The sequence below is a fragment of the Neophocaena asiaeorientalis genome, unplaced genomic scaffold, assembly GCF_003031525.2.
Source record: "Neophocaena asiaeorientalis asiaeorientalis breed wild unplaced genomic scaffold, Neophocaena_asiaeorientalis_V1.1 scaffold1, whole genome shotgun sequence".
In the NCBI taxonomy this organism is placed as follows: domain Eukaryota; kingdom Metazoa; phylum Chordata; class Mammalia; order Artiodactyla; family Phocoenidae; genus Neophocaena; species Neophocaena asiaeorientalis.
In genome coordinates, this window is record NW_020171981.1 from 491,868 (window position 1) to 515,444 (window position 23,577).

Here is a 23,577-nt window from a genome sequence, read left to right on the forward strand (position 1 = left end):
AGTCTGTTAAGATTTCAACAGGAGCCCGAGAGCTCCAGCAACCTCTCCCTGAAATGCACCGGGTCTCTGCCCAGGAACAAAGGACTTCCCAGGTCACAGAAGAAAAAAAAGCTTAATGTACATTAGCTTGTAGCTAGAGAATACTGACTTAAAACAAAACAAAACCAAACCAAAACAACCCTGACCCTATCCTTCAATGGAGGATTCTGGAGTGTTAACACAACCCTTCCACAGGCAGGTGGGCGGATGCTGACTGGCTGCTTGCTGCCTCTCACTCCCCAGGCAGTTTTCAGCAGGGTCCCTAGGACCAGGATTTCTAAGTCAACCTGATTTGGAAAAGTTTGGGTTTGCTGAGGCAAAAGGACTCTTTGGGTACGAAAACCAGGCAGAACTGGGGTTAAGTCTGACAGATACCACTTAGTGCTAACCTGCCATAGAGTGAAAAGGAGCTGAAGAAACAGCTCCAAGACCCACTTCATGTGGTTTCTGTCAGGGGAGTCAAACAAGGCAAGAGTTCAAAGACTGCTCTCCTGCAAAATGGCCTCTGAGCAGCAGCACGAAGAATGTGCACGCAGCTTCGGTCAATTGCCCCAGGGTCCCTCCTCGCAGCTTCACCTCTGGTGTGCATCTATGACCACAGCATACGACCATCAACCCTCAGGGTTTGGGCAGATTCTCTCTCTTCTTCTAGCAGTGGTCAGAGAACCAGTTGCATCAGAACCTTGAAAGTTGCATTTCACTAAGCAGAGATTCTCAGATACCACCCCCAGAAATTGTAAATTTAGTAGGTCTGGGATGGGGCCTAGAAAATCTGTATTTAAAAGAATATTTCCCCAAGTACAAACTGTATGATCATTTCGAGTGTCTATCAAAATGGAAAAGGCATGCACAGCTCTTTGGTCTCGGCCGCCGACATGCCATCCAGAATAAGGAAGACCCGGAAACTTAGGGGCCACGTGAGCCACAGCCACGGCCGCATCGGCAAACACCAGAAGCACCCGGGAGGCCACGGTAATGCTGGTGGCATGCATCACCACAGGATCAACTTCGACAAATATCACCCAGGATACTTTGGGAAAGTTGGTATGAGGCATTACCACTTAAAGAGGGACCAGAGCTTCTGCCCAAGTGTCAACCTTGATAAATTGTGGACCTTGGTCAGTGAGCAGACACGGGTAAATGCCGCCAAGAGCAAGACTGGAGCTGCTCCTATCACTGATGTGGTGCCATCAGGCTACTACAAAGTTCTGGGGAAGGGAAAGCTCCCAAAGCAGGCTGTCATCGTGAAGGCCAAATTCTTCAGCAGAAGAGCTGAGAAGATTAAGGGTGTGGGTGGGGCTTGTGTCCTGGTAGCTTGAAGCCACATGGTGGGAGATTCATTAAATGATGACAAGTGAAAAAAAAAAGAAGAAAAGGCACGCACAAAAAAAATGCATGCACCCTTTGAGACAGCAAGTCCACTGCTGGGAACATCTGTACCTGTGAAGTTTTATCAAGATACAAGGACAAGGACGTTCCCTGTGTTATTTGGAATAGCAAAGAACTGGGAACAACCAACAGAGCCATCAACAAGAGAATGATTACATGATTTAAGCACATCCAACAGAATGTTCTATGGAATGCTAGGCAACTATAAGAGTATCACTACGAAACAATCTCTAAGGACACTAAATTTTAAAAAACCTAATCAAGGGGCAGCAGAGTGCTACAATTTAAAACACAATTGCTAATTTGTGTTTTAAATATATATGTACATACACATATACATATTTCTATCAACAGATGATAGATATATGCTGATATCTGCAGAAAAAAATTTTAAGGCAAACCTCCCCACCTGTTAACAATAGCCTGGAGGAGAAGGTGGGGGAGAAGGGCTGGGGACGGGGAGGCTTTCACAGTCAGTACTATTTGCATCTCTAACAAGTGCACCTATTGCTTTGATTTTAGTCTTTAATGTCAGTAGGGGGTTGTCTGGATCATGGCATCACAGGCAATCTTTATGTTCTCCTCCACTTGTCTGCTCTGTCTTAATGCCCTAAGAAACAAATTTAAAGTTCACCAGGTGATTCTGCTGTGTAGGCAGATCTGGGAGCCACTGAAGCGCCTGGCACCTCCAGGTCATGCAAATGTTACACCTGACAACCCACAAAAGGTGGACTAAAGGTGCAACACAGGTGCGCTTTCTGCACCACGCTGGTGACAGGAGAGGACTCCAGAGTATCTTGGGATGGATCCCAGGGTCGAGGAGGCAGGCTTTAGGCTTTAAGGCCTAAAGCAGAAAGCCATTTCTGAAGCTTCCCCCAATCAGCAGATGAAGTGAGGGGTAGACAGGTTAAACCTCCCAGCCAGACACGAATAAGTGTCCCTTCAGAACAGAGGGGATGTGAGTTACAGGAAGGGGGATGAGACACACAGCAGCAGAAAGAAGAAAAGAAAATATTAAATTGTGATACACTGCTTACAGACAACCAAGAGGACAGAGAACAGAACAAAAACAGATCAGTGTTCATGTCCTCAGCGCTTGGGGTCAGGAATCTAGGAGCCCCGTGGTAGAATGGTCATCCTGATGCCTTCGGGCTGCCCTCCAGAAACAGACGTTTGGCCACTAAAGAACCAGTGCGCTAAGAAGTCCCTCTGAATGTGCAGGTTTCCAGACCAGGGACTTTTAACTTGGATATTATCATAAAAGACGATGCCAGACTTAAAAGTATCAAGACTGACGCAGCAGAAGCACATCTTAAATAAACTGAGACTAGCAGAAAGAAGAGCACGTGGAAAGAACGCCAATGTGTGGACAGTGTGTGCTTTAAGGGTTTTTTTTTTTTCCCTCTCATTAGAAAGAAGAGAGTAAGTCCCCATTTGAAAATAATTTTAAGCAGCAACATTTAAGTATCTTCTGATCCAAAATATCAGCCTTTTTAGACTAGTCCTAGAAGGATAATTATAGCAATTTTCTGAGTTAAAATGATCAGGAACACCTAATGAAGGAAACAGTCATCATCTAAATATTTCCTTTATCTAAAGGAGTATGATGCTACTAGAACACAACAGTATATGAGTAATCACTACTGGTGAGATTTAAAAAATATTATAGATTCATTACCTAGAATAGACTGGGCTAATTTGATATTAGTGCATTATAAGATTTTGGTCAAGAGATGTTTTAAGGACAAATATTGAAATGCTTAACATTCGAAGTGCTGTTACCGAATCACGAGTTAGTACTGAAAGAAGGAAAGATCAAAACAGAAGATGACTTTGGTTATTACACCAGATGCAGAGTACACACGAGACACATGGCAGGGTGGAGGTCTCAATGAACAGCTGAGGACATGAGGGCTTCTGAGTGTCTCACAAAAAAGTAGACACATATAATCTTCCACTGGAAAGAGAGTAAGTTATAGCTAAAATGGACCAAATGTCCAAGCATCACTCTGAAGCAGAACTTTAAAGTGCAGGGAAATCAATTCAAGAATCACAGAGATGTTCTCACTCCATGCTAAAAAAACCCATCCAATACATGGTCACAAAATACAGACATGAAAGTGGATGAGTCTAAGAGCTGCCCTCTTGGATTAAGATGATGGGGCTTGGAGAGGGTACAACAACCGCCCTGCTTCCATAGACAGGACTGTACTTACATACTGAATGGAAACTTAGTGGACCAATGGTAAAGATGATATCAGAATCTATTCCTAAGAGGTGGAAATCTTTTCTGTCATCCTCTCAATGAGTAACAAGGACATACTTCCCAAGAGCACACATGTCCCATGCTCTCGATATAATTAAAAAGAATTCTGCTGCACTGTTTGCCACCTCTTTAAACAAAACGTGATGGTTTGTTGGTTTTAATTCACTCACTGTTGCAGCTGCTGCTGCCTCTAGTCCCTGTTGGCTTGGGGTTGGGCAGACTGGGGCCTCCACAGGTTGCCCCTTCCTGGTAGTGAATGGAAGAAAAGAGGAAGGGAGAAGGAAACAAAGGAGGGAGGGAGTGAAAGGGGAGACGAATGAGGGCACATGGAAGAATGAAGATGGTCAGAAAAGGGAGAAGGCAGGTCTTGTAACTCAGCTGCTCTCCAACAGGAGTAACAATCTAACAGCTGCATGAGTCATGCAACACGATCTTTTGGTCTTTACCAGGCAATATAATAAGTAAGCATTATCGCATAGCCAGAAATGGACATCTGGCATCTTAAGTTTGTGTGTGTGTGTGTGTAATTCAGGTGCACACATACGTACATTAAGTAAACACAAGTATGTATGCTGTTTTTTAAAAAGAAAAAAAGTCAATGTGCTTTAAACCAAATCTTTCCCCGCCCCGGATGTTTTGGTTGGTGAAAGTATCACGGTCTCATTTTAAAAGAAAATATATCAGTGTCAGCCCTGTGGTTGCCCAGGCAAACCACATGAGTGGGTTCACCTGTCTGCAGCTCTTGCAGCCTTGCCTGGCTGATGCTGCATCGAGACAGGCCCAGACCTGGATTTTGCTGAGCACAACATGAGCAAAGCGTGAACAGGAGGTAAAAACTTATGACCTGTTCTCACTACCTGGGCTACTCAAAGCTGAATCTGGATGTCTGAGCAGCAATTACATGCTTGGTTTTGGTTTTTTTCATTTCAGCAGGTCTAGTGTTCATGCTGGGATACAACACAAATGCATTTTAAGAGAATACAGGTTATGCACAACTCATTATATCCAATGAGGAATTGCCTTGATCTGAAGAAAAAGTCTAGTAAACTTTCAGCCATAGAAATACACCCACCAAATGCTTCCTCCTCAAATATTGATGGCGAAGGACCAGTGGTTTAAACAGCAGCATCCAAGGGACACACAGCAGCGCAACCACTACCAGGAAACACTGAATTCCTTTCTGCAAAGTAAGAAGGACAAGGCACATCACATTAATCAAATGTGCAGTTTCCAACTCCGGCACAAATTCCCTCTAAAATAGTACTTTCCTGCCGACTTCTGAATAAATAACACAATCCAGTTCCTCAAAATAATTAGCAGATGTTGTGGCAAAGCCCAGGACTGTCCCATAGGATAAGAGTCATAAATTCTACCCTTTCCGCATACAGAAGTTACAGTTCACCCTCCCAAAGGAGGAGGATGGGCTGAATTCAGATTTGGATGTGTGGGCTGATGGGGATTTTTTTTTTTTTTTTTGATGTGGACAATTTTTAAAGTCTTTATTGAATTTGTTACAATATTGCTTCTGTTTTATGTTTTGGTTTTTTGGCCGTGAGGCATGTGAGATCTTAGCTCCCCGACCAGGCATCGAACCCACAACCCCCCTGCGCTAGAAGGCAAAGTCTTAACCACTGGACCACCAGGGAAGTCCCTAAGGCTTTTTCAGAGTCACAGAAACATCTGGCTTCCTGACCTAGGAAAATCACCTAAGACAGTCTACCTCTGGGTTGACGCACCTGTCCAGAATACAGCATCGAATTACCAGAGTCCCCATAGGAAAAGAGGAACATGTTTATGAAATGGATCAGAAGACTTGGTGCTTTCTCAGATGTGTGAGCATCATAGGCTGTCCACTTGTAAAAAATAAGGATAACCAAGTAGCCAAACAAAGAGGTCATGAAGATTATTTCCGGAATAAATCCAAAGTAGATATTCAGGGGCTTCTTGAAATAGCTAAAAAGAGAGAAAAAAATGTTAAAGGTGAACAGACCCAGGGTCACCCCTATACCAAGTATACTAGATTTTCTACCTAATGCTCCCTCAACTCTACGTATATCATTTGAAGAAGCAAAAGCCAGAAGAACTGGAGGCAACAGAAACAAGCAGGATTAACTATGACTACCAAACTTTTGGACCGTGAACAGCTCCAATACCACCCCTACCAATCTCTCATGAGGAAGAGATAGGAAAATCTAGTACATTCTGAGACCACAGTTCATAAGTTTATGTGAGTTACACATCAAGGGAAAAGAACATAACTCTCATTTTGATGAAAATTACACAAGGTTTTTTTTAAAGATCTTGAGTATGACTACATTGTTAAGGGACTAATATTAAGCAAGCTTCATTCAAACAAATGAGATTTTTATAAAAGCATTTCTTTAACATAGAATAGTGTTCTGAGTTATTAATCCCTCCTTAGAGGTGTTATGATCTCTTTAGGCAAAAGCACTGTCTGAACTAAGTGCATTCTTATGATGAAACAGAGTGACTCACGTATGGTTGAAAAGGCTCAGGCTGACTCCAAACATCATGTGGATGATACCAAGGATAACAGACATCTTCATCTTAAAAGAGTTGAGGAAGGTCAGTTTATTGGTAGCAATGTTCCAAATCTGTCACAACCCAAGAAAACAAAAAGGCATTACAAAGAGTTCTCAAATGGAAAAATACTCACCTATTCTAAAAAATAGTTGTGTATTTTTAATTACGGAAAATGCTAAACATACACATAAGCAGAGAGAATAACGTAACAAACTCCCATGTGCCTATGGCCCAGCTTCAACGATTATTTACTGACTCCTTGTCAATTGTGTTCATCATATCCCCAACCCACTCCCCACCTCCATATTATTTTGAGGCAAAGTCCAGATACTATGTCATTTTACCTGTAAATATTTCAGTATGGATCTCTAAAAGGTAAGAACTCATTTTTAAAACATGACCACAATACTGTTATCATACCCCAAAGCATTAACAATGCTTCTATAATACCCTGGAATCGTTAGTATTCAAATTTCCCCAATTGTATCCATACTTTTTAAAATAATTCATTTATTCAAAGTGGGGTCCAGACAAGGTCTATAACAATGATTGCTTGATACAGCTTTTAAGTCTCTATAGGTTCTCCCTCCAGCTCTCCTTTTTTATTCATTACAAAAGATTTGTTGAAGAAATTGGGACGTTTATCTTGTAGATGCTCCCACAATCTGTATTTTGCTGACTGAAACCCAGTGGTGCTGTCCTTCCATCTATTTTTAAACATTAATTGCCTTATGCTTTGTCACCTAAGGCTTGGATGCCTGTAAAATTTTCCTGACAGTTCTGCCTCCACTTGGCCATCAGATTATGTTTCCTCAATCGTGACTCCGAGGCAGTCATTCCCTGTGCTAAAACCTCCCAGAACCCCTACTGTCATCTCTATGATAAAGTGCAAACTCTGTACCCTGATAAGCCAGGTCTTCCACCATCTAGCCCGGCATCTTTTTTTCTGAACTGGCCTCCTCATGAAGAGCTCATCCTCGGTGACCTCTAACCTGACAACTTGTGGCTGGTTCTCTCTGCAGCCCCAGTCTTGCCTGATGTTCTGCAACTCCAACTGCCTGATGGACTTTTATACCCGGGTGTCCCACAGGCACTTTAAACTCAGCATCTACCCTGTAAGCACCAAATGAGATGTCTGCAAAAAAAAAAACTCTGTAACTACAGAACACTACCTAAATGTGAGATAATATTATTATTAGATTCCAAGTTACTTGAAGTCAGGACCTGTGTGTTAGAATTACGTGTTTCCCCCAGCAGGCACTATGCCTTGCAGACAATAGGGATTCAGTAAACATCTGTTAAATGCACATATGAAATCTTATTAAATATCTCCAAGCCTTAGTTTCCTTATCTGTATAATACAGATAGCAGTACCTACCTGACAGAATTGTTTGGGCATAAATCAGACATGCTGAGGGCTCAGTACAGTCTCTGAGCTACAGTAAGCATTTCAGTACTGTTAATTTCTATAATAATTAACTTTGTATCTCCCTACGTCTATGCTTTTGCACACACTTCTCTTCACCTATAACAATTTGAAATATTTTTCAAAGGCCAGATTAATTCCCATTTTTTACAAGAAACTTAATCTTTCTGGTCCATAATGATCTGCTTTTCCTCTGGAATTTTGTAATCCTTACAATCTAACATTTAGGCTTAAATTCCACACACACCCCTGCCCCCGCCTCCCCTGTTTAAGCACATAACACAAAAGACTTGATCACACTTTACTTGCCTAAGTATTTGAAAAAAAATAAAATTCCGGGATAAGTTTTTGTCTAAGTATGTAAAGATAAGAATGGAAATCTAAAATCCATAGAAAAGAGCTATTTTTCTTTGTTAAAACATCTGCTAAAAATAAAAACCAAACTAAGTTAAACAAAAATAAACTGGGAAGGAGTCTTGAAAATCAATCTTCCCAGAGTCAGTATTATTAGCCACATCTAAAATAAGGAGTACAGGAGAAATCACTTGGCTCCCCAAGGCATCTGGATCTCTTGCAGCTTTAAAGTGCTCTGGACAGATACACTGAGGTTTTCTAAAAATATGTTAACTAAAACCCAAATAACTATTTATCTTCATTTTCATTCTCTCACTTCTGGGTTTCAGTTAAAACACTTGGTGTCAGACATATAGAAAAGAAGTGCTCTTACTGGATCGATGCCAAAAGGATATGGTCCACCGAAAACTCCATGGACAGCTGGGTTCAGCTGGAGGACAGGGTTTCCGCGAACCGTCTCTTCTCTACCATGTTAGGAGAAAAGCTGCATTTATTTTTTATTCAAGAGAGGGAAATTACTGGGGTTCAAAAACTGATCCCCAAAGAAACCATTGATACTATAGCTATTTTGTCTCTTCAATAAAAGGGAAGGGATTAGCATCAGAGAGTGAGACGGGATCAGAGATAACAAAAAGAAAAATTAAACACACATACAAGACCAGATAGAGAAATTGGGGAACCCGCTTTTAACTTACAAAAAGAATCAATGTTCCTTAACAATGCTGAACAAATCACAAAGCACTTCCCAGGCTGCAGCATAAATAAGAGGAGACACTACATTCTTTTGGAATAGAGACAGTGTCAACCGCTTCCTAAAGAAGTGTTAGTTTACCACTTGTCTGGAAAACCAGAGCTGAACACGAAAGGAATAAGCTTTGACTTTCAGCTTCTTTGCAACTTACGTCCAATTATATAAAGTAAACATTGGCCGCACACTCCAGGATGACCCGAAGATATTAAGAGACTTGGAAAAGCAATCATTGTAGATGAGGCCCGTGTAGATGGAGAACACACCCATCAGCAGAATAATGTACCGTCCGCTGAACACAGTGCTAAACATCTGGGAGCCAGGAGAAAAAGGTCAATGAAATGTACTCATTAGCTGCAGCTAATGTCGTGAGAGCGTTATTTAGAATGTACTAGACCCTTCCTCTCACACCACTCTTACACCATTCTGGGTCAGAGAGCTTGAAGTAAAGACCAAAATACAACGCTAACAAGAAATTTACTTTCACAGCATGTGACCTCTTTAGTGTTAAAATGAAAATAACTTCTCTATTCTCTAAATAGTCTCTATAACTTCTCTATAAATTCATGGATCAAAGATTTCCAGATAATTTTCATAATGAATGCTTGAGAAATTATAGTTTCAGACCGACACAGAGGTAACTTAAACATTACCTCGTTCTTGAATTAACTAGTGGTCACCAGTGGGGAGAGGCAAGGGGGGAGGGACACGATAGGGGTAGGGGATTAAGAGGTACAAACTATTACGTATAAAATAAATAAGCTACAAGGATATATTGTACAGCACAGGGAATAGAGCAAATATTTTATAATAATTATAAGTGGAGTATAATCTATAAAGTTTTTGAATCACTATTTGTACACCTGAAACTAATATAATATTGCAAATCAACTATATCTCAATAAATAAAAAAATTAAAATATAATAAATACACTTCCATCAATCATTCTAGAGGAAAGACTGAATTATCCTTCTGTCTGTACAAAATTATTATAAATGTGTTTACACAATTATAAAAAATTACACAATTTTTTTTATACACAATTATAAAAAAATTATTATAAATGTGTTTACAATGATAGTAAGCAGCCAAAGGTTATACAAGAAAAATATTAGAAATATGTCAAGAAAATAATAAAATTATCTTATGTTTCTGAGTTTCTATCAAAACCAAACAAGACATTACCTCATTCTCATTCTTCTGGGAGAGGATCCGGCTCTCCCTTAACACCATCCATACAGCAAAAAGGGTCATCAAAATGCCGTGGCCAAAGTCCCCAAACATCACAGCAAATAGGAAAGGGAAAGTGATGATGGTATATGGAGCTATAAAGAAACCAAAGAAGGAAAAAGACCCAGTACAGAAAACCGCAGCAATTCCGAACATATCACATCCCTCTCCATCATCTAAGATCAATATAAGGTGACTTATTCCCAAGCTGTTGGTCAGAGGGACTCGCAGGGGTAACTTTCACGGCAGGATGTGCACAGCCTCACAAAGCAGCTCTGGTGGCATCCCAGCTACTGCCAGCATTTTCAACAAAGAACCTCATGGGAAATCAAAGTTTTGTCTCTAGTGTGCACCAGTGTGGTCTGTTCTTTGATTCCTTTCTCTCACCCCTGGGACACTGCTCCTGGGGCAGGCCAGCTTTCCTCCCTTGTATAGTAACCAGCTGAAAAAAGCCACTGGGTGAGTGGGAGAAAGCCCAGAACCTGGAGCAAAGCAGGCCCTGCAGAAGGCTCCCACTGAAAATGAATTCTCAGACCCTGGATTTAATCATTAACTCTCTGAACAGAGGAGAAATCTGCCTTGTGCCTAAAATGGTCAACAATTGCTATATTTTCTCTGTCTAACCTGGAACAGGGAAGCTATTTTAAAATATCAATTACCTTGGAAAAAACTTTTTGCTTAAAGCAGTTCCAGCAAATGGTGTGCAAGAGAAAGCCAGGTGCTGTACAGCCGCAAGGGCAAAGAGAGGAATCCAATCCATGGAGCTCATTCCTATAAAACTCCTATAAAAGCACCTCCTAAAGGGGTGCCACCCAGCGATAAACCTCACTCCCTGCATCCAAACAGGCACCTCCTCACAGGAAATACACAACAGCTGAGGCCTTGACAACATCTTTAGTTTTAAGCCAATTGTGTTCAATTGCATTCAGAGTGAGGCACTGAAAGAAATAACAAAGAATAAAACCTCTAAGAGGGAAAAGATTCAAGCTTTTTTACCTGGATTTATCTCTCGGTAAGTTCCAATTCCATAAGCATCCACTATGTTCTGAAAGCCACATGTGAACTTGTTGGTTTTGTTATAGGTTGGGGGAGTCTGGTTTGTCTGCATCCTGTTCAGGATGGAGGGCACAGTGGAGCCACTGTGTTCCTGGGAAACATAAAGCACATATTTCAGAATCAGGTCACCCTCCTAATTGTGATGGTGGTTACACAGGCATATATATTTATCAAAACTCATCGAACAGTACACATAAAATATGTGTATTTTCTTTTATGTAAATTATATCTCAAGCTTTCCGGTCTTTGGGGAAACTGGAACTAGCTATAAAATTTACAATGAAAGATTTAAATGAAGTCTCAGGAAAACTATCCTCACCATGAAAAAAAAAAATTCTAAAATATGTAACCAAAGAAAATGCGGTACCTCCTCTGGAGACATCCTTATCTGCCTGTCTACAAGTGTCATTGTTCTCTTCTCCTTTTATGGAGGAAGCAAAGTTATTCTCTGACTTTCTTCCTTCGCCACCTACTCTTAACTCCCTAATCCTTGTAGTCTAGCAGAGCACACTTGGCCAAAGTGGCTGGCTCATCACTGGATCCAAAGGTCTTTTCTCTTATATGCAAGCCCCTGACGCTGGAGAGCTACCTCTTCTGCTTACCAACCATGCCTTTCCTGTCTCTTTGCTGGCTCTTCCTCCCCTGCCTGTAACACTGCAGGGCCCCCAAAGTTCTACTATTATTAGCTCCTTATTTTCTCTCTTGGAGGTCTCACGCCCTTCCAACCTCGTGCAGCCCGTTTCTTTCCTGTTGCCCTTTCTTTTGAGAACCTATCCCATTTTCTGCTTGAGATTTCCATGTGGATTTCTGTCCAACCCCTCAATGTGACTGAAACTGAACTTATCATCTTTCTCCTATCAATAAGTTTCTCTTGCTGAACTTTTACTTCCATCAATGAAACTATTATTCTACCAGCCACCCAGCTTTGATGCCTCAGAAACATTTTTAATTTTTTCTCCTTGTACTTCTCCTGCACATTGCTAAATACCAAATCTACCAATTGATACCTCCTTCAGAGTGTCTCACAAATTCATCATTATTTGCTTTTTACTGCAGGGGTCATTATCACTTACTGCTCTGTGTTTACAATAACCTCCTAACTGAACCCCTACTTGTAGACTCTCTCTACTCCCCAATCCAACCCAGAGGCTATCAATGGATTACTCATTTTATTCTATTTATTTATTTATTTGGCCACGCCTCAAGGCATGTGGGATATGGGATCTTAGTTTCCTGACCAGGAATCAAACCCGGCCCCCTTGCTGTGGAAGCAAGAGTCCTAACCACTGTACCGCCAGGGAAGTCCCTGGATTACTCTTTTAAAACCGTTTTGATCATGTCCTTTCACTGCTAAATACCTTCCAATGTCTCTCCACTCCCTCTGGGATAAAATATAAACCCACTAACCTGGTATTAAAAACCCTTCATGGGACTTCCCTGGTGGCGCAGTGGTTAAGAATCCGTCTGCCAATTCAGAGGACACAGGTTTGAGCCCTGGTCCGGGAAGATTCCACATGCCGCAGAGCAACTAAGCCTTTGTGCCACAACTACTGAGCCCGTGTGCCACAAGTACTGAAGCCCACGTGCCTAGAGCCCATGCTCTGCAACAAGAGAAGCCACTGCAGTGAGAAGCCCGTGCACCGCCACGAAGAATAGCCCCCGCTCGCCGCAACTAGAGAAAAGCCCGCACGCAGCAACGAAGACTCGACAGAGCCAAAAAATAAATGAATAAATAAATAAATTTATTTAAAAAACAAAACAGAAAAAAACCACCTTGACAATTAGGTTCCAGTCTCCCTGACCTAGGTTTGCCTCCTGCTCTTCGGCTCACCCATGACGATTCCTGTTCTGGCCCAACCACACATGGTCACACTGTATTTCCTGCCTTTGTCCATACTGTTTTCTTCTCATTGTTGCCAGTTGACATCTTACCAATTCTTCAAAACCCTGAGTAAATGCCACCTTCTTGAAGCTGTTTCTGATCATCCTAGTTGGAAAAGTTAGTGCCTTCCTTCCCTCCACACACGTAAACTACTCTTAGCACAGACTGTGTTGTATGCACATCAGCCTCTTCAAATAAGTCATAGATACTTGAAGGCCTATTTTTTACATCTCTGTACCTCCTGGCCCCTAGATCAGTGCTTTGGATAGGGCAGTAGCTCTAATTAACTACTAAATGGAACTGCGAGGGTTATATTATGGAACTAGTCTAATGGACAGAGAGAGAGTGGATCAGGAAATTGATGTTCTGATTTTGAGCTACCCTGAAGGATCATCGGTATATGACCAAATCATTTAATCTTTTTTTCTACAATTTCTACATTTGAAAAATAAGCATATACGAAATGTATTGTCAGGATACAAGATGAGTATATTAAAGAACTCTGAGACTAAAAATGCCATAAAATTGTAATTGGTTCATGTTACTATGGATGGGATCCTCTCTTCCTAGCTGTAGGCTGCACTGCTAGCTGAGGGGGACTCACCGTGCCCCTTCTGAGCGCAAACTGGATGGAGTCGAGGTCAGTGACAGGGCACCAGACCTCCGCAATCAGGCACTTCTGGGTCACGTCTATATTGCATAGGTTCAAAGTGTGGTAAATGGCCTTCATCTTCCGCACTTTGATGAACCAGACACGGATGTTCTTAGCAGCTGCCTGCAGAACCCTCTGGCGGTGATCCTCCGTTTGATTCAGAACCTTTTGGGAGAGAAAGGAGCAGACACTGGTGGGTGATAAGCCATGCTAGTCTAACACCAGTCTTAGATTTCAGGATATGAAGGCAAAGAGGCACAGCTTTCTGAGAAGGGCAGGTGGGGATCTGGGCTTTTTCTTCCTCTGGCTAGAATTTTCTCTTTTTGGCCAAATTATAAGAAATTAGAGTTCCAATGACTAACATTCATATTCATTTAGTTTCAAGCTGAAGAGAAACCTGAGGAAATGGTTTTTAGCTTTTCTCTCTAAATTTAATCTTACCACAAAATCCACAGCAGAACAATGTAGGTCACTGGCTTTTATCTGGCTCACTAAAGAGCAATGACTTTCCATGTGGAGCCTGTAACCCAGAGTCAAAGAAGTCAGCATCACAGGCCCAGGAGCTGACCAAGTTGTCAAATCCCTACTTAAGAGCAGCAAGCTGCAGCACACCCTGAACATAAGCCAGCCTCAGGGGCTGCGGGGACAGAGGCACTGCTGAACACCAGCATCTGCCTCTGCCAAAAGAGGCTGCCTGCCAGGAGGACGAGACACCATGGCCTTTAGAGGGGATTTACACCGCCACATACCACGGTCAGCATGGAGCAGATAAGGCTTGATTTTTCTGTCAGGCTTCCTTTCCCCCCAAGAAGGCTGATCCTTTGGAAACCAGTACAGAGTTCCCTCGGAGGAATCACATTGCCAAGAATAGAGTGGGAGGAAGGGCCAGGAACACTTTACATTCTGCTACCTTGTTTATCACCAAATATTTAAGATTTCTATAGCAGAAGAGGGGCTAAGCCAAAATTGGGCAAGCACCCCACCATTCACACTTGCGCATGAGAATCTACCTTAAATCTCCACATTTGTTTGAAGAGGAAAAAACTATACATTAATCATTTTAGCTCAAGTCTCCATCATAGCTAGCTTTTCAAGTCAGTTTGGGAAAAAAGTCGTCACTGCTCCCTGAGAAACTGTCTTGGGCAGTAGAAAGTAACTTCCATGAGAGGTTTTTTTTTTTAAAAAAAAAAAAAAAGCCATGGCATGCTAGGGAAACTCTTGTATCACTTGAGAATAAAGGAACAAAGCTACTTTCTTTCCTGGTTGTTGACAATTTCACAATTACTATTTAAACTTCTGGAAGGATGCTAAATAAACTTGCAAGCAATGTTCTATTTGCTTTTCTCTTTCCCCATCAGCCCACACCCACACATCTCACCCCTTGGTATTCAATCCCCTTTAAAATTTTACTTCACACAGTTTGGTGTTTTAAAAATCAGATTCTAGTCATTTATAACGACTATTGCACACGCTCTTCAAAATCTACCACAAGCCTACCTCATAAGGAGGGGGTAGAACAGTCCTAGAACCCAGAATGTACTAGCATGGCTTATCACCCACCAGCAGTTCTAAAAAAACTCTCCCCTTGGTTAAACAGGTAAGTGTATCTGAAAGGAGCTGGCAACAGGTCAAGTCGGTGGGTCATGTACAAAGGGGGTTGGAGGGAAAGATGAGAAATGATGCTGGAATGGGAGTTACAATGCATCTCTGACAATTTGCCATTGCTGGAAAGAACTGCCTTTGGGATTAAGTATGCTTACTAATGTTTCAAGGGGGCAATCATCACATCCTTTCAATAGGGAACAAAGCTCCAACTGGGCACCCTTTTCCTTCCATGTGTGCATAAATCAGGACTCCCTACTTAGAACCCCGTGACAACCATGGTGTGTGCAAACCACACACACTGCAATTTGGTAAATGTTTCTTCTTGGGTACAAGAGTTACACCAGGACTCACTGGCTAGACTCTGTGGTTCAGATTCAAGGTGACCAGAAAGATACACACCAAGCTGTTAAGAGTGGCTGCTCTGGAGACAGTGTGTGTGAGGCAGAATTGACTTGATGTGTACTTCTATGTTATTTGATTTTTTTTCCTAACTAAGCATACTTTACTATAAAAAGATCTCAGACTCATGAGGAGGGGGACTGAATACTCTAGGCAACAACGATTTCAGATGCATAGCATCCCTGTCTTATTTGAAGACGATTCATGCCATTTTAAAGTCATTTCCCATGGGAGCTGGGGAAAAGTTTCAAGGAATGAATTAAAAATAGCAAAAAAAAGAAATGTATCCTGGGCTACTGCAGGTGCCTAATAAACTAACTGTTCGTGTTTCAAGGAAGAAGAATGGTGTTCTACTGTAGTATTTCACAAAAACAAATTCCCTCCAGGCCTCTATGTACCATTTGGAGATCGTCAATCCTGGTATTAACTCCAGAAGCCATCTCCTTCCTCTCCTGTGGCGTCTCAGGACAGGGATAGATTGAGGCCCGGAACCTGGAATGTGCAGAAACAGCCTGAGAAACACTGAAATTCCTTAACGTAGCCAATTTAAGTAATCTCAGAAAGTAATGTTAACTTACTAGAAGGACCCAAACAGGATTCGTTCAGACTGATGCACTAATTAATAATAATTATTTATGGGAAGGAGCCTACAGATAGAGCAGCAACATTTGAACTGTTTTAACATTCTGTGTAGCTATTAAATTCCTTTAGATTAAAAAAAGAAAAAGAAAAAGAAATGGTGATACAAATTACATTATAAATTGCTGGAGAAAAATGGCATGGAAAAAAGATCTCATGGGCAGAATTTCAGAAGAGTTTAAGGGCACAGTGCCTATGGTACACTGCTAGGTATGAAGACCCATTGTCCCAGAACAATGTAGAATTTATAAATCATGAGTCCTAACTACTTTTTCTAAGAAAAGGAAATTGTGATTTTGACAGTCTAAAAAAATAAACTTAGGCCATTTCTCATTGTTTAAAATAACCTTAACATTATTAAAAGATATATTCGCCGTGTCAAGGTGGACGAACAGGGTTTGTGCTCCTCTATTCTCTAGGCTTAATAATAGTTAGGTGGCTTGGAGGCACCCTGGGGGGACACACCTTCCTCTTACCCTTCACAGATTTTCTTGACTCTGTTTTTCAGCTGATCGCCTTGGAAGAAAATGATGAACACAGACTTGTGCACGTAGTCTCCCTAGGCCCCAAACCAAAAACCAAGAATCCAGACTTATAATCCAGAAGAAAACTTCTTAAGTAACTTACTTTCTTGGTGACAGAGAAACAACTGGAATCTTTTAAGGGTATGGCAACTGTGTGTTTTAACCATTACCCTCAATCCATTTCTTAAGCTCCACTACAAGGACATTTGCCCTGTAATCTCTGATTCACAAAAATCTTTCTGTACTTGTTTTTCAACTCAACCAGGAGATTGACACGGATGCAAAGATGATTCTCTTCTTAGAAGAATTTAGCCCTACTTACCAATTCAACTTTAAACTGAACAAATCTTATATTGCCTAAATGACATAAGTACATAGAAGAGGAAAGAGAATGAAGCCATTCCTGCCTATTCCCATGCTTAGAAACTCCAGATAAAGGGGAATGAATAACTACAAGGGACTGAGTAGTTGGGAAGAATGCTGATGCAGAATCTCATGATTCATGCCCATTTACACCTTAGGGGGCAGGGAGGAAAGCAATCCATTCCAAATACCAAGTTTATACCTGAAGTATGAGGCAAAGGCTAGAAGGAAAGATCAGGAAAATAAGCTATAGTGGGTGTCAACTGGATTGTCTCTGGTTGCCTGTATTTTCTCCTATTCCTATAGAGCTTTTATTACAGGAAAACAAACAAAATTATAGAAGGATAAAGAGGGAAAAAGAGTGAAGGAGTGAAGAAAGTAAGGCTCAAGAGTCTGAAATTCCTAAGTTCTCTAGGAATAAACTGGAGCACATTCTTTGTGCAGCTGCTCTGCTGTAGATATCCAGACCCTCCCTTATTCGATTTTTTGATAAAATGTTTCTGTTGCCCAGGAACTTGGCTGAATATTCCTGAGAACAGCTCCGCACGAGGTGTGATTGCTGACTACAACGTCTCTACAACCCAGGGACAGCCTTCAGTAAGACTGTAACACTGCTCCTCAGTGTAAGGAGACACTCACGGTAACCTAAGTGTCACCACACTCCTACTCGGTACCGAGGAGAAGATCCATTTACCAGGATCATTTCTAGTTGTATGACCCACCGACTCTGAGAAGCCTTATAATTCAACCTCTTTTCTTAGGTAGAAAAAAGAATACTAATTTAAGAAACCCAAAAGACACTTGAGAACATAAAAACCAACTCCAGGTTTCTAAATAATACTAATACCAAAATGAAATAAATTTTTTGCAGAACATTTAATCTTCTTTGCTTGTCATCCCTGAAATTAGGACTCACCATTCTAAATGTAGGTTTATGCTAAGAACTCTGTCCCATTATGTCAAATGCCAAGATGCTAAGCTATTCCTACTTTCCAAAGCATTGGGTGGGGAAGATCATCCCATCTTGTACAATATAAATCTTTAAACTAAGTTCCTAAAACTCCCAACAAACAAGGAGACAAAAAACTTTACCAATTAAAGTTTCATCAGCTTATAAAGATCACAGTTTAGGAAATCTCTCCTCTTTTTACATATGGATGTTACCAGACTTGGAACTAGATGTCTTTCTTTAAGTTAATTTTCATAGAAAGTTAATTTTCTTTTGGTCCCAGATAAGTAACAGAAAACATATAAAGCTAAAGTTTAAAATAACTGGAAAAAACACACTTCTAATCAAAGTAATACCTACACGGGTAAGGCTTGAAAATATATATGTGTACGTCACATATACATTGTATGTACACATGTGATGGAGGTAAAGAGGAAAACAGCAGTCCTTCAAATTCATAGATCAAAGCAGAGTAAACCCAAGGGTTCCTCCATGGGAGGGTCAGATTCAGGTGGCACCTGCTGAGTTACTGCTCTGAGCTCCCTTTACAAGACCTACTCCATGAGACGCAATTTCCTTGTCTTACAGTCACAGGATCCTCCAGGGGGTTCTCGATTTCAGCCTGCCGCAGGAACACATTCCCCCGGCACACCCGCCAAAGCATGCGCTCAAAAGTAGGGATGCGCTCCCGGTTAATCACACCAGCCACGAAGCTGTGGGGAGAAGAGCCAGATTGGGAACAATTCCACGCCACGGTATGGGAGGAAAGTGAGAGCAGGGGGCAAAGACGCCAAACAGGAGGATATGCATTGTTATGTCAAAAGGGCTGCCAGGGGCTTCCCTGGTGGCACAGTGGTTGAGAGTCCGCCTGCTGATGCAGGGGACGCGGGTTTGTGCCCCGGTCCAGGAAGATCCCACATGCCGCGGAGCGGCTGGGCTCGTGAGCCATGGCCGCTGAGCCTGCGCGTCCGGAGCCGAGAGGCCACAACAGTGAGAGGCCCGAGTACCGAAAAAAAAAAAAAACAAAAAAAAAAAGGGCCGCCAAAGTCTGATTCCTGGACTCAGCAGAGGGTTGACAGAACAACTCAGTAACCGAATGCAAAGCGACTTAGCAACACTTCGCAATGGGCTCAGAAGAGAGGGCATCCTGGAAGCAAGTGAATGCCCAGCAACACCGCTCTTCTGAAAAGCAAAAATGAACATGACCCCGCTGAGTACAGAGGGCTGAAGTGGTACATACCCGAGTCTTAAAGGCGTGCCTCTTCCCATCTCACTTGGCTCCAAGAGGGATGAGGATTCTTCCAACAGGTCTGGATCCGCCATCTGCTGATGATGCAATTCAGCCTGAATTCACAAATCAATTAATATCTAATGAAAATAGTTAGTGGCATGCAGGGAACGAGGAACCAGGAGATAAGTTCAGAAAATAAAGATGAAAAAAAAACAAAACACCAAAAGAGAAGACATACCTACAAAAAGAAGACAAAAAGAACAGGGGAAGAAAACAAAGGAAAGAAACAAGAGGTAAAGGAAGCAGAATTACCCCAGTAAAGCATCTGGGGAAATGGTTTTAGAAATAAGGAATAAAGGAAAAAACATTAAATGATGGTAACACCTGTATAAATCTGTTACTTGGTGGAAACCATTTTTTCTCTTATGTTTCCCTGAATGAGCCATGAAAGTACCAAGAAATACCTTTGCATATGGATAGAAGCTGAAGTGTTTCTTCCTTTTGAGCAAAAACAAGGCAACTCTGCAGAAACGTTCAACACCAACTTTACAGGCAGCTACAAGCTAGAATTTTCTCTGGGTAAGAATGCAAAAGATGGAGACTGTCTTTCTAAGGAAGAAAGCAAGGCGTTGTCGCTGTCTTGAACAGGAGAAAGATAGAAGGGGCATCTCCAGATTTCTAAGTTTTCCATGCTCTTAAAAATTCAGAACATGAGAACTTTCAGCATGACCACTGTAAAAAATGCTCCAAACCATGAGATTTAAAGAGTATTTCTTTGTCCAAAAGGATAAGAAGCACAATAGCTGGGCAGGCATGAGCCTCCATTGCATCAATAAAGGGAAGGAAAAGTGAAAACATATCTGAATGTCCTAGTTTCTGACCAGGAATCTAGGAATATTAAAAAGTTCACGTATGCTTTACAGTTTAAGGATTCTTGAGAACACAGCTTAAGCCAACAATCTAAATCAAGTGAAGTGAAGAAAAAGTAAGAGATAATAAGCCAATATAGAGCATGTGGACTAGTTTGATTGTTTAGATTTAAAATGATTTCCACCATGACAGTTTATACAATAAAATGAAGGAGGAGCAGGACCTTCTCCAATGTAGGTCTACATTTCCTAGTCTCTCTCTTCATAATACATCTTACCACCTTTCCTCTCATCAGGAAGGAGAAGCTACCCTAAAAAATGAAGGCCAACTGACTTCTCCACTGACTGACCTCCCCAACTTCAAAATCCATGCACTATGTGTTTGACCAAAGACTAGAAGTAAGCCAGAATAATCTTCCTTTTCAAAAGCAAAACTAAACAAAAAATCAGGAGAATTTTTCTCTATCATTTTCACTCTAAATTTCAATTTGATTCTATTTCTGTCAACCCCACTATCGAAAAAATGCCACGTGGGAACCCCTCTTGATAAAGTCATAGGACCATAAATGTAAAATCAAAGGGTGGGGGGATGGGAACTGAGTATAAACCAGATGATAAGCCTGAAAGTCTAAACAAGTGAAAGCCATTGTTTGGGAAGTAAATTCGAGAAGCAGGATCTACTCTCAACAACCAAAAGGGAAAAAAAAAAAAAAAAAAAGGAAGGATAGGCACTGGGTACACCAGAAGTGCAGAGAAATACTGTCACGAGATTTAGAAAACTTTAAGATGAGATAATGGGGGCACAGGTTACCACTTGCCCTCAAATGGAAGTTTAGGGGGCTCTTTCTGTTTCTACTTAAAATCAGATCAGCTGACTGCAAGCCACAGGCAACTTGTTTTGAGGATCCAGGTGACTACTGCCTTTCAACTTGCTCTTAGGATGTCCCTTGCCAAAAACCAGTGAAACTGATTACTACCCACAAGCCTCCTGTCTACTTCCTTACATGGTTCACAAGACCTGGTTTACGTAAACCATAAAGATCAGACTCGGTGCAAACGTATGTGCTCTAACGGGGAAAACTGATGGAACAGCAAGTAGTGTTCAGCAGCTAGACTACTCCAAAGAGTATATCCAGAATTCGCTGGGAATTAAAAAAACAAAAACCCAGCAGAATTAAAATTAAATAGAGATTTGCAATAATATTCTAATTAATAATTTCACTATTTCATACTTAAGAATCCTAAGTCTTAGAAAGTTAAAATTTGTCAAATGAAATAATTGTGCCTGATGAGAAACTAGATGTCCACAACCACGAACTGAGGGCCTTTAAAGCAATATTGAAAACCATGTCATCAAGTATCTAAATACTAATCTGGGTTCTCTAATAAAAATACTGCCAAGGTTCTTCTAATTACTTGCTATGCCCTCTGATTTACCCCTTCCCCCAGTCAGAATACTAAAACCATGCCTTGAAAAAAGGAAGTAGCAGAACTTAAGTAGTTCTATTTCTGCACTTCAGTATAAGCGGCACATCCAGTTCAAGCTACGTTACCAAGAGCAAACACTTCCGTTTCCATCTACATTGAGAAAGAAATTATATTTCTTCACCTAAGGTATTCACTCAAGCCCCAAAGGAGATGGCAGATGGGAAAGAAAAGTAAAGAAAGCAGATGGATGGAAAACTCAGAAGGAAAGGAAGGCAGGGATCTGCATGCCATTAACCATTACTTTTCCAGTCTTCTTTATGCTCTCATATGTTATGGTGCTTATGGTAAAAGATGCAGAGAAATCTCTCCAGCTCTTACAGTTCTTCATAAGCAAGAAGACTGAGAAAAGGATAATCATTAACAAGTCATTTTAAATGCTCTGGATAAGAAATGGCTAAATCAAATTTTTAATCATTATAAATCATAAAGAATATTCAATACATGTTTACTTCTCCCTTTCTACACACTTGGCCAATCATAACCCCTATGCCTGGAGATGCAAAGAATCATCTTCTGATTTAGCCATTTTCTGCTAACTCATTATTGTAAATTACTGATCATATTCACCAAATTATCTTAAAAAGAAGGGTTTAAAATTGGTAGTGTTTCAGGCCACTTGCAAACATTATAATCTCAGGCATGGAAGAAAGTCTCATGAAATTCTATATCTCTGAGATGTGAGAGTCCCAAGCTTCCTTATCTCTTGCATTAGGTAAAGCGTGCACCCGCATGTGCGGATGTGCTTAGCTCTGTGAGGCCTTGTCTCCTATTATGGCAGTGACACCTGAGACCGCTGTATGGCCACGGCAGGGCAGGTGGTAGTGAAAGGGACCTGGCTGAGACTAAGAGCTAATGGTAAGAGCGGGCAAGACACTGACTGGGCACTAGTAGAGAAAAGGAGGAGTGGTGCTTGCCAGAAGACTCCTCACAGGGGAGTGACAGGGACTGATGACGAAAGCAACAGAAGAACAGCTCACAGCCAAGGCCTCGTGCTCAAAAGTACTTCCAGAGATTAAAAACAAATGTTTTGCACAAGTAGGAGAGGGAAAACAATGCAAAATGGATAGGGTGTGAAGGTCATGTCTGCCTTCTCAGAATGAGTATTTCATGTTTAGACCTATTAATCACAAAGAAAATTCCTAAACCCACAGCTACAATTTTAAAATCTTATATCATCTTTCCAAGTGGTTCCTCTTATTTTTTAAAAAATTTTTATTGGAGTATAGTTGATTTACAATGTTGTGTTAGTTTCTGCTGTACAGCAAAGTGTACCAGTTATACACACACATACATCCACTCTTTTTAAGATTCTTTTCCCATATAGGTCATTACAGAGTACTGAGAAGAGTTCCCTGTGCTATACAGTAGGTCCTTATTAGTTATCTATTTTATATAACCTCTTATTTTGTTTTTACTATATTTTTAATTATAAAATTAACAGTTTAAAAATCTATTTCCATTAAGGGAGTCTATTTGTCAGCCTTTATTCAGAATCTCTACCAGAATGAACTAGACTAGGAAGCCTATCCCAATCCTTAAACTCAGGAGGTTATGAAAAACATTTTCATACATCTCAGCAACATCCCAGCAGTAAACTAAAGGCTATATCAAAAGGGAAAGAAAGAGGGGAGAGGGTAAAAGAATTAAGTCCCAAATAATGATAAGAGTAACTGAGCTTTGACCTTGAGGCCAGATTTACTTTGGATCTGTGGGCAGCAGCTTGGACATGTATAGAAAAGCACACATCTGTGAGCATAGGGAGGCACTGTGTTCAGGGATGTTTCCTGATATGAGTAAGTGACATATTCCTTGAACATAGGGACCATGTCTTACCCATCTTATGCTTTACAACAGTAGGTGCTCTTCAAATGCTCTGTGAATTAATGAGTATAAACACAATAATGTTTTCACAGTGAGTACGCT

The 23,577-nt window shown here is 41.1% G+C and overlaps 1 protein-coding gene and 1 pseudogene across 3 annotated transcripts in view; one reads left to right on the forward strand and one right to left on the reverse strand.

Annotated features, from left to right (window-relative positions):
- The window catches only part of ATP6V0A1 (ATPase H+ transporting V0 subunit a1), a 55,465-nt gene that overhangs the window by 13,576 nt on the left and 18,312 nt on the right, over window positions 1–23,577 (reverse strand). For 2 of the 3 annotated variants that reach the window (XM_024742255.1, XM_024742243.1), the window contains exons 6-17: window positions 19,307–19,410; window positions 18,653–18,779; window positions 16,707–16,789; window positions 15,990–16,083; window positions 13,540–13,752; window positions 10,994–11,144; window positions 9,953–10,092; window positions 8,921–9,078; window positions 8,392–8,482; window positions 6,191–6,309; window positions 5,431–5,647; window positions 4,767–4,874 (exon numbers count right to left, since the gene is read on the reverse strand). In XM_024742255.1, the coding sequence (XP_024598023.1) occupies window positions 4,767–4,874; window positions 5,431–5,647; window positions 6,191–6,309; window positions 8,392–8,482; window positions 8,921–9,078; window positions 9,953–10,092; window positions 10,994–11,144; window positions 13,540–13,752; window positions 15,990–16,083; window positions 16,707–16,789; window positions 18,653–18,779; window positions 19,307–19,410 (1,605 nt within the window). The remainder of the gene's footprint in view (window positions 1–4,766; window positions 4,875–5,430; window positions 5,648–6,190; window positions 6,310–8,391; window positions 8,483–8,920; window positions 9,079–9,952; window positions 10,093–10,993; window positions 11,145–13,539; window positions 13,753–15,989; window positions 16,084–16,706; window positions 16,790–18,652; window positions 18,780–19,306; window positions 19,411–23,577) is intronic. The other variant, XM_024742251.1, reaches the window with a different exon arrangement.
- LOC112397939 (60S ribosomal protein L27a pseudogene) lies at window positions 870–1,358 on the forward strand (annotated as a pseudogene).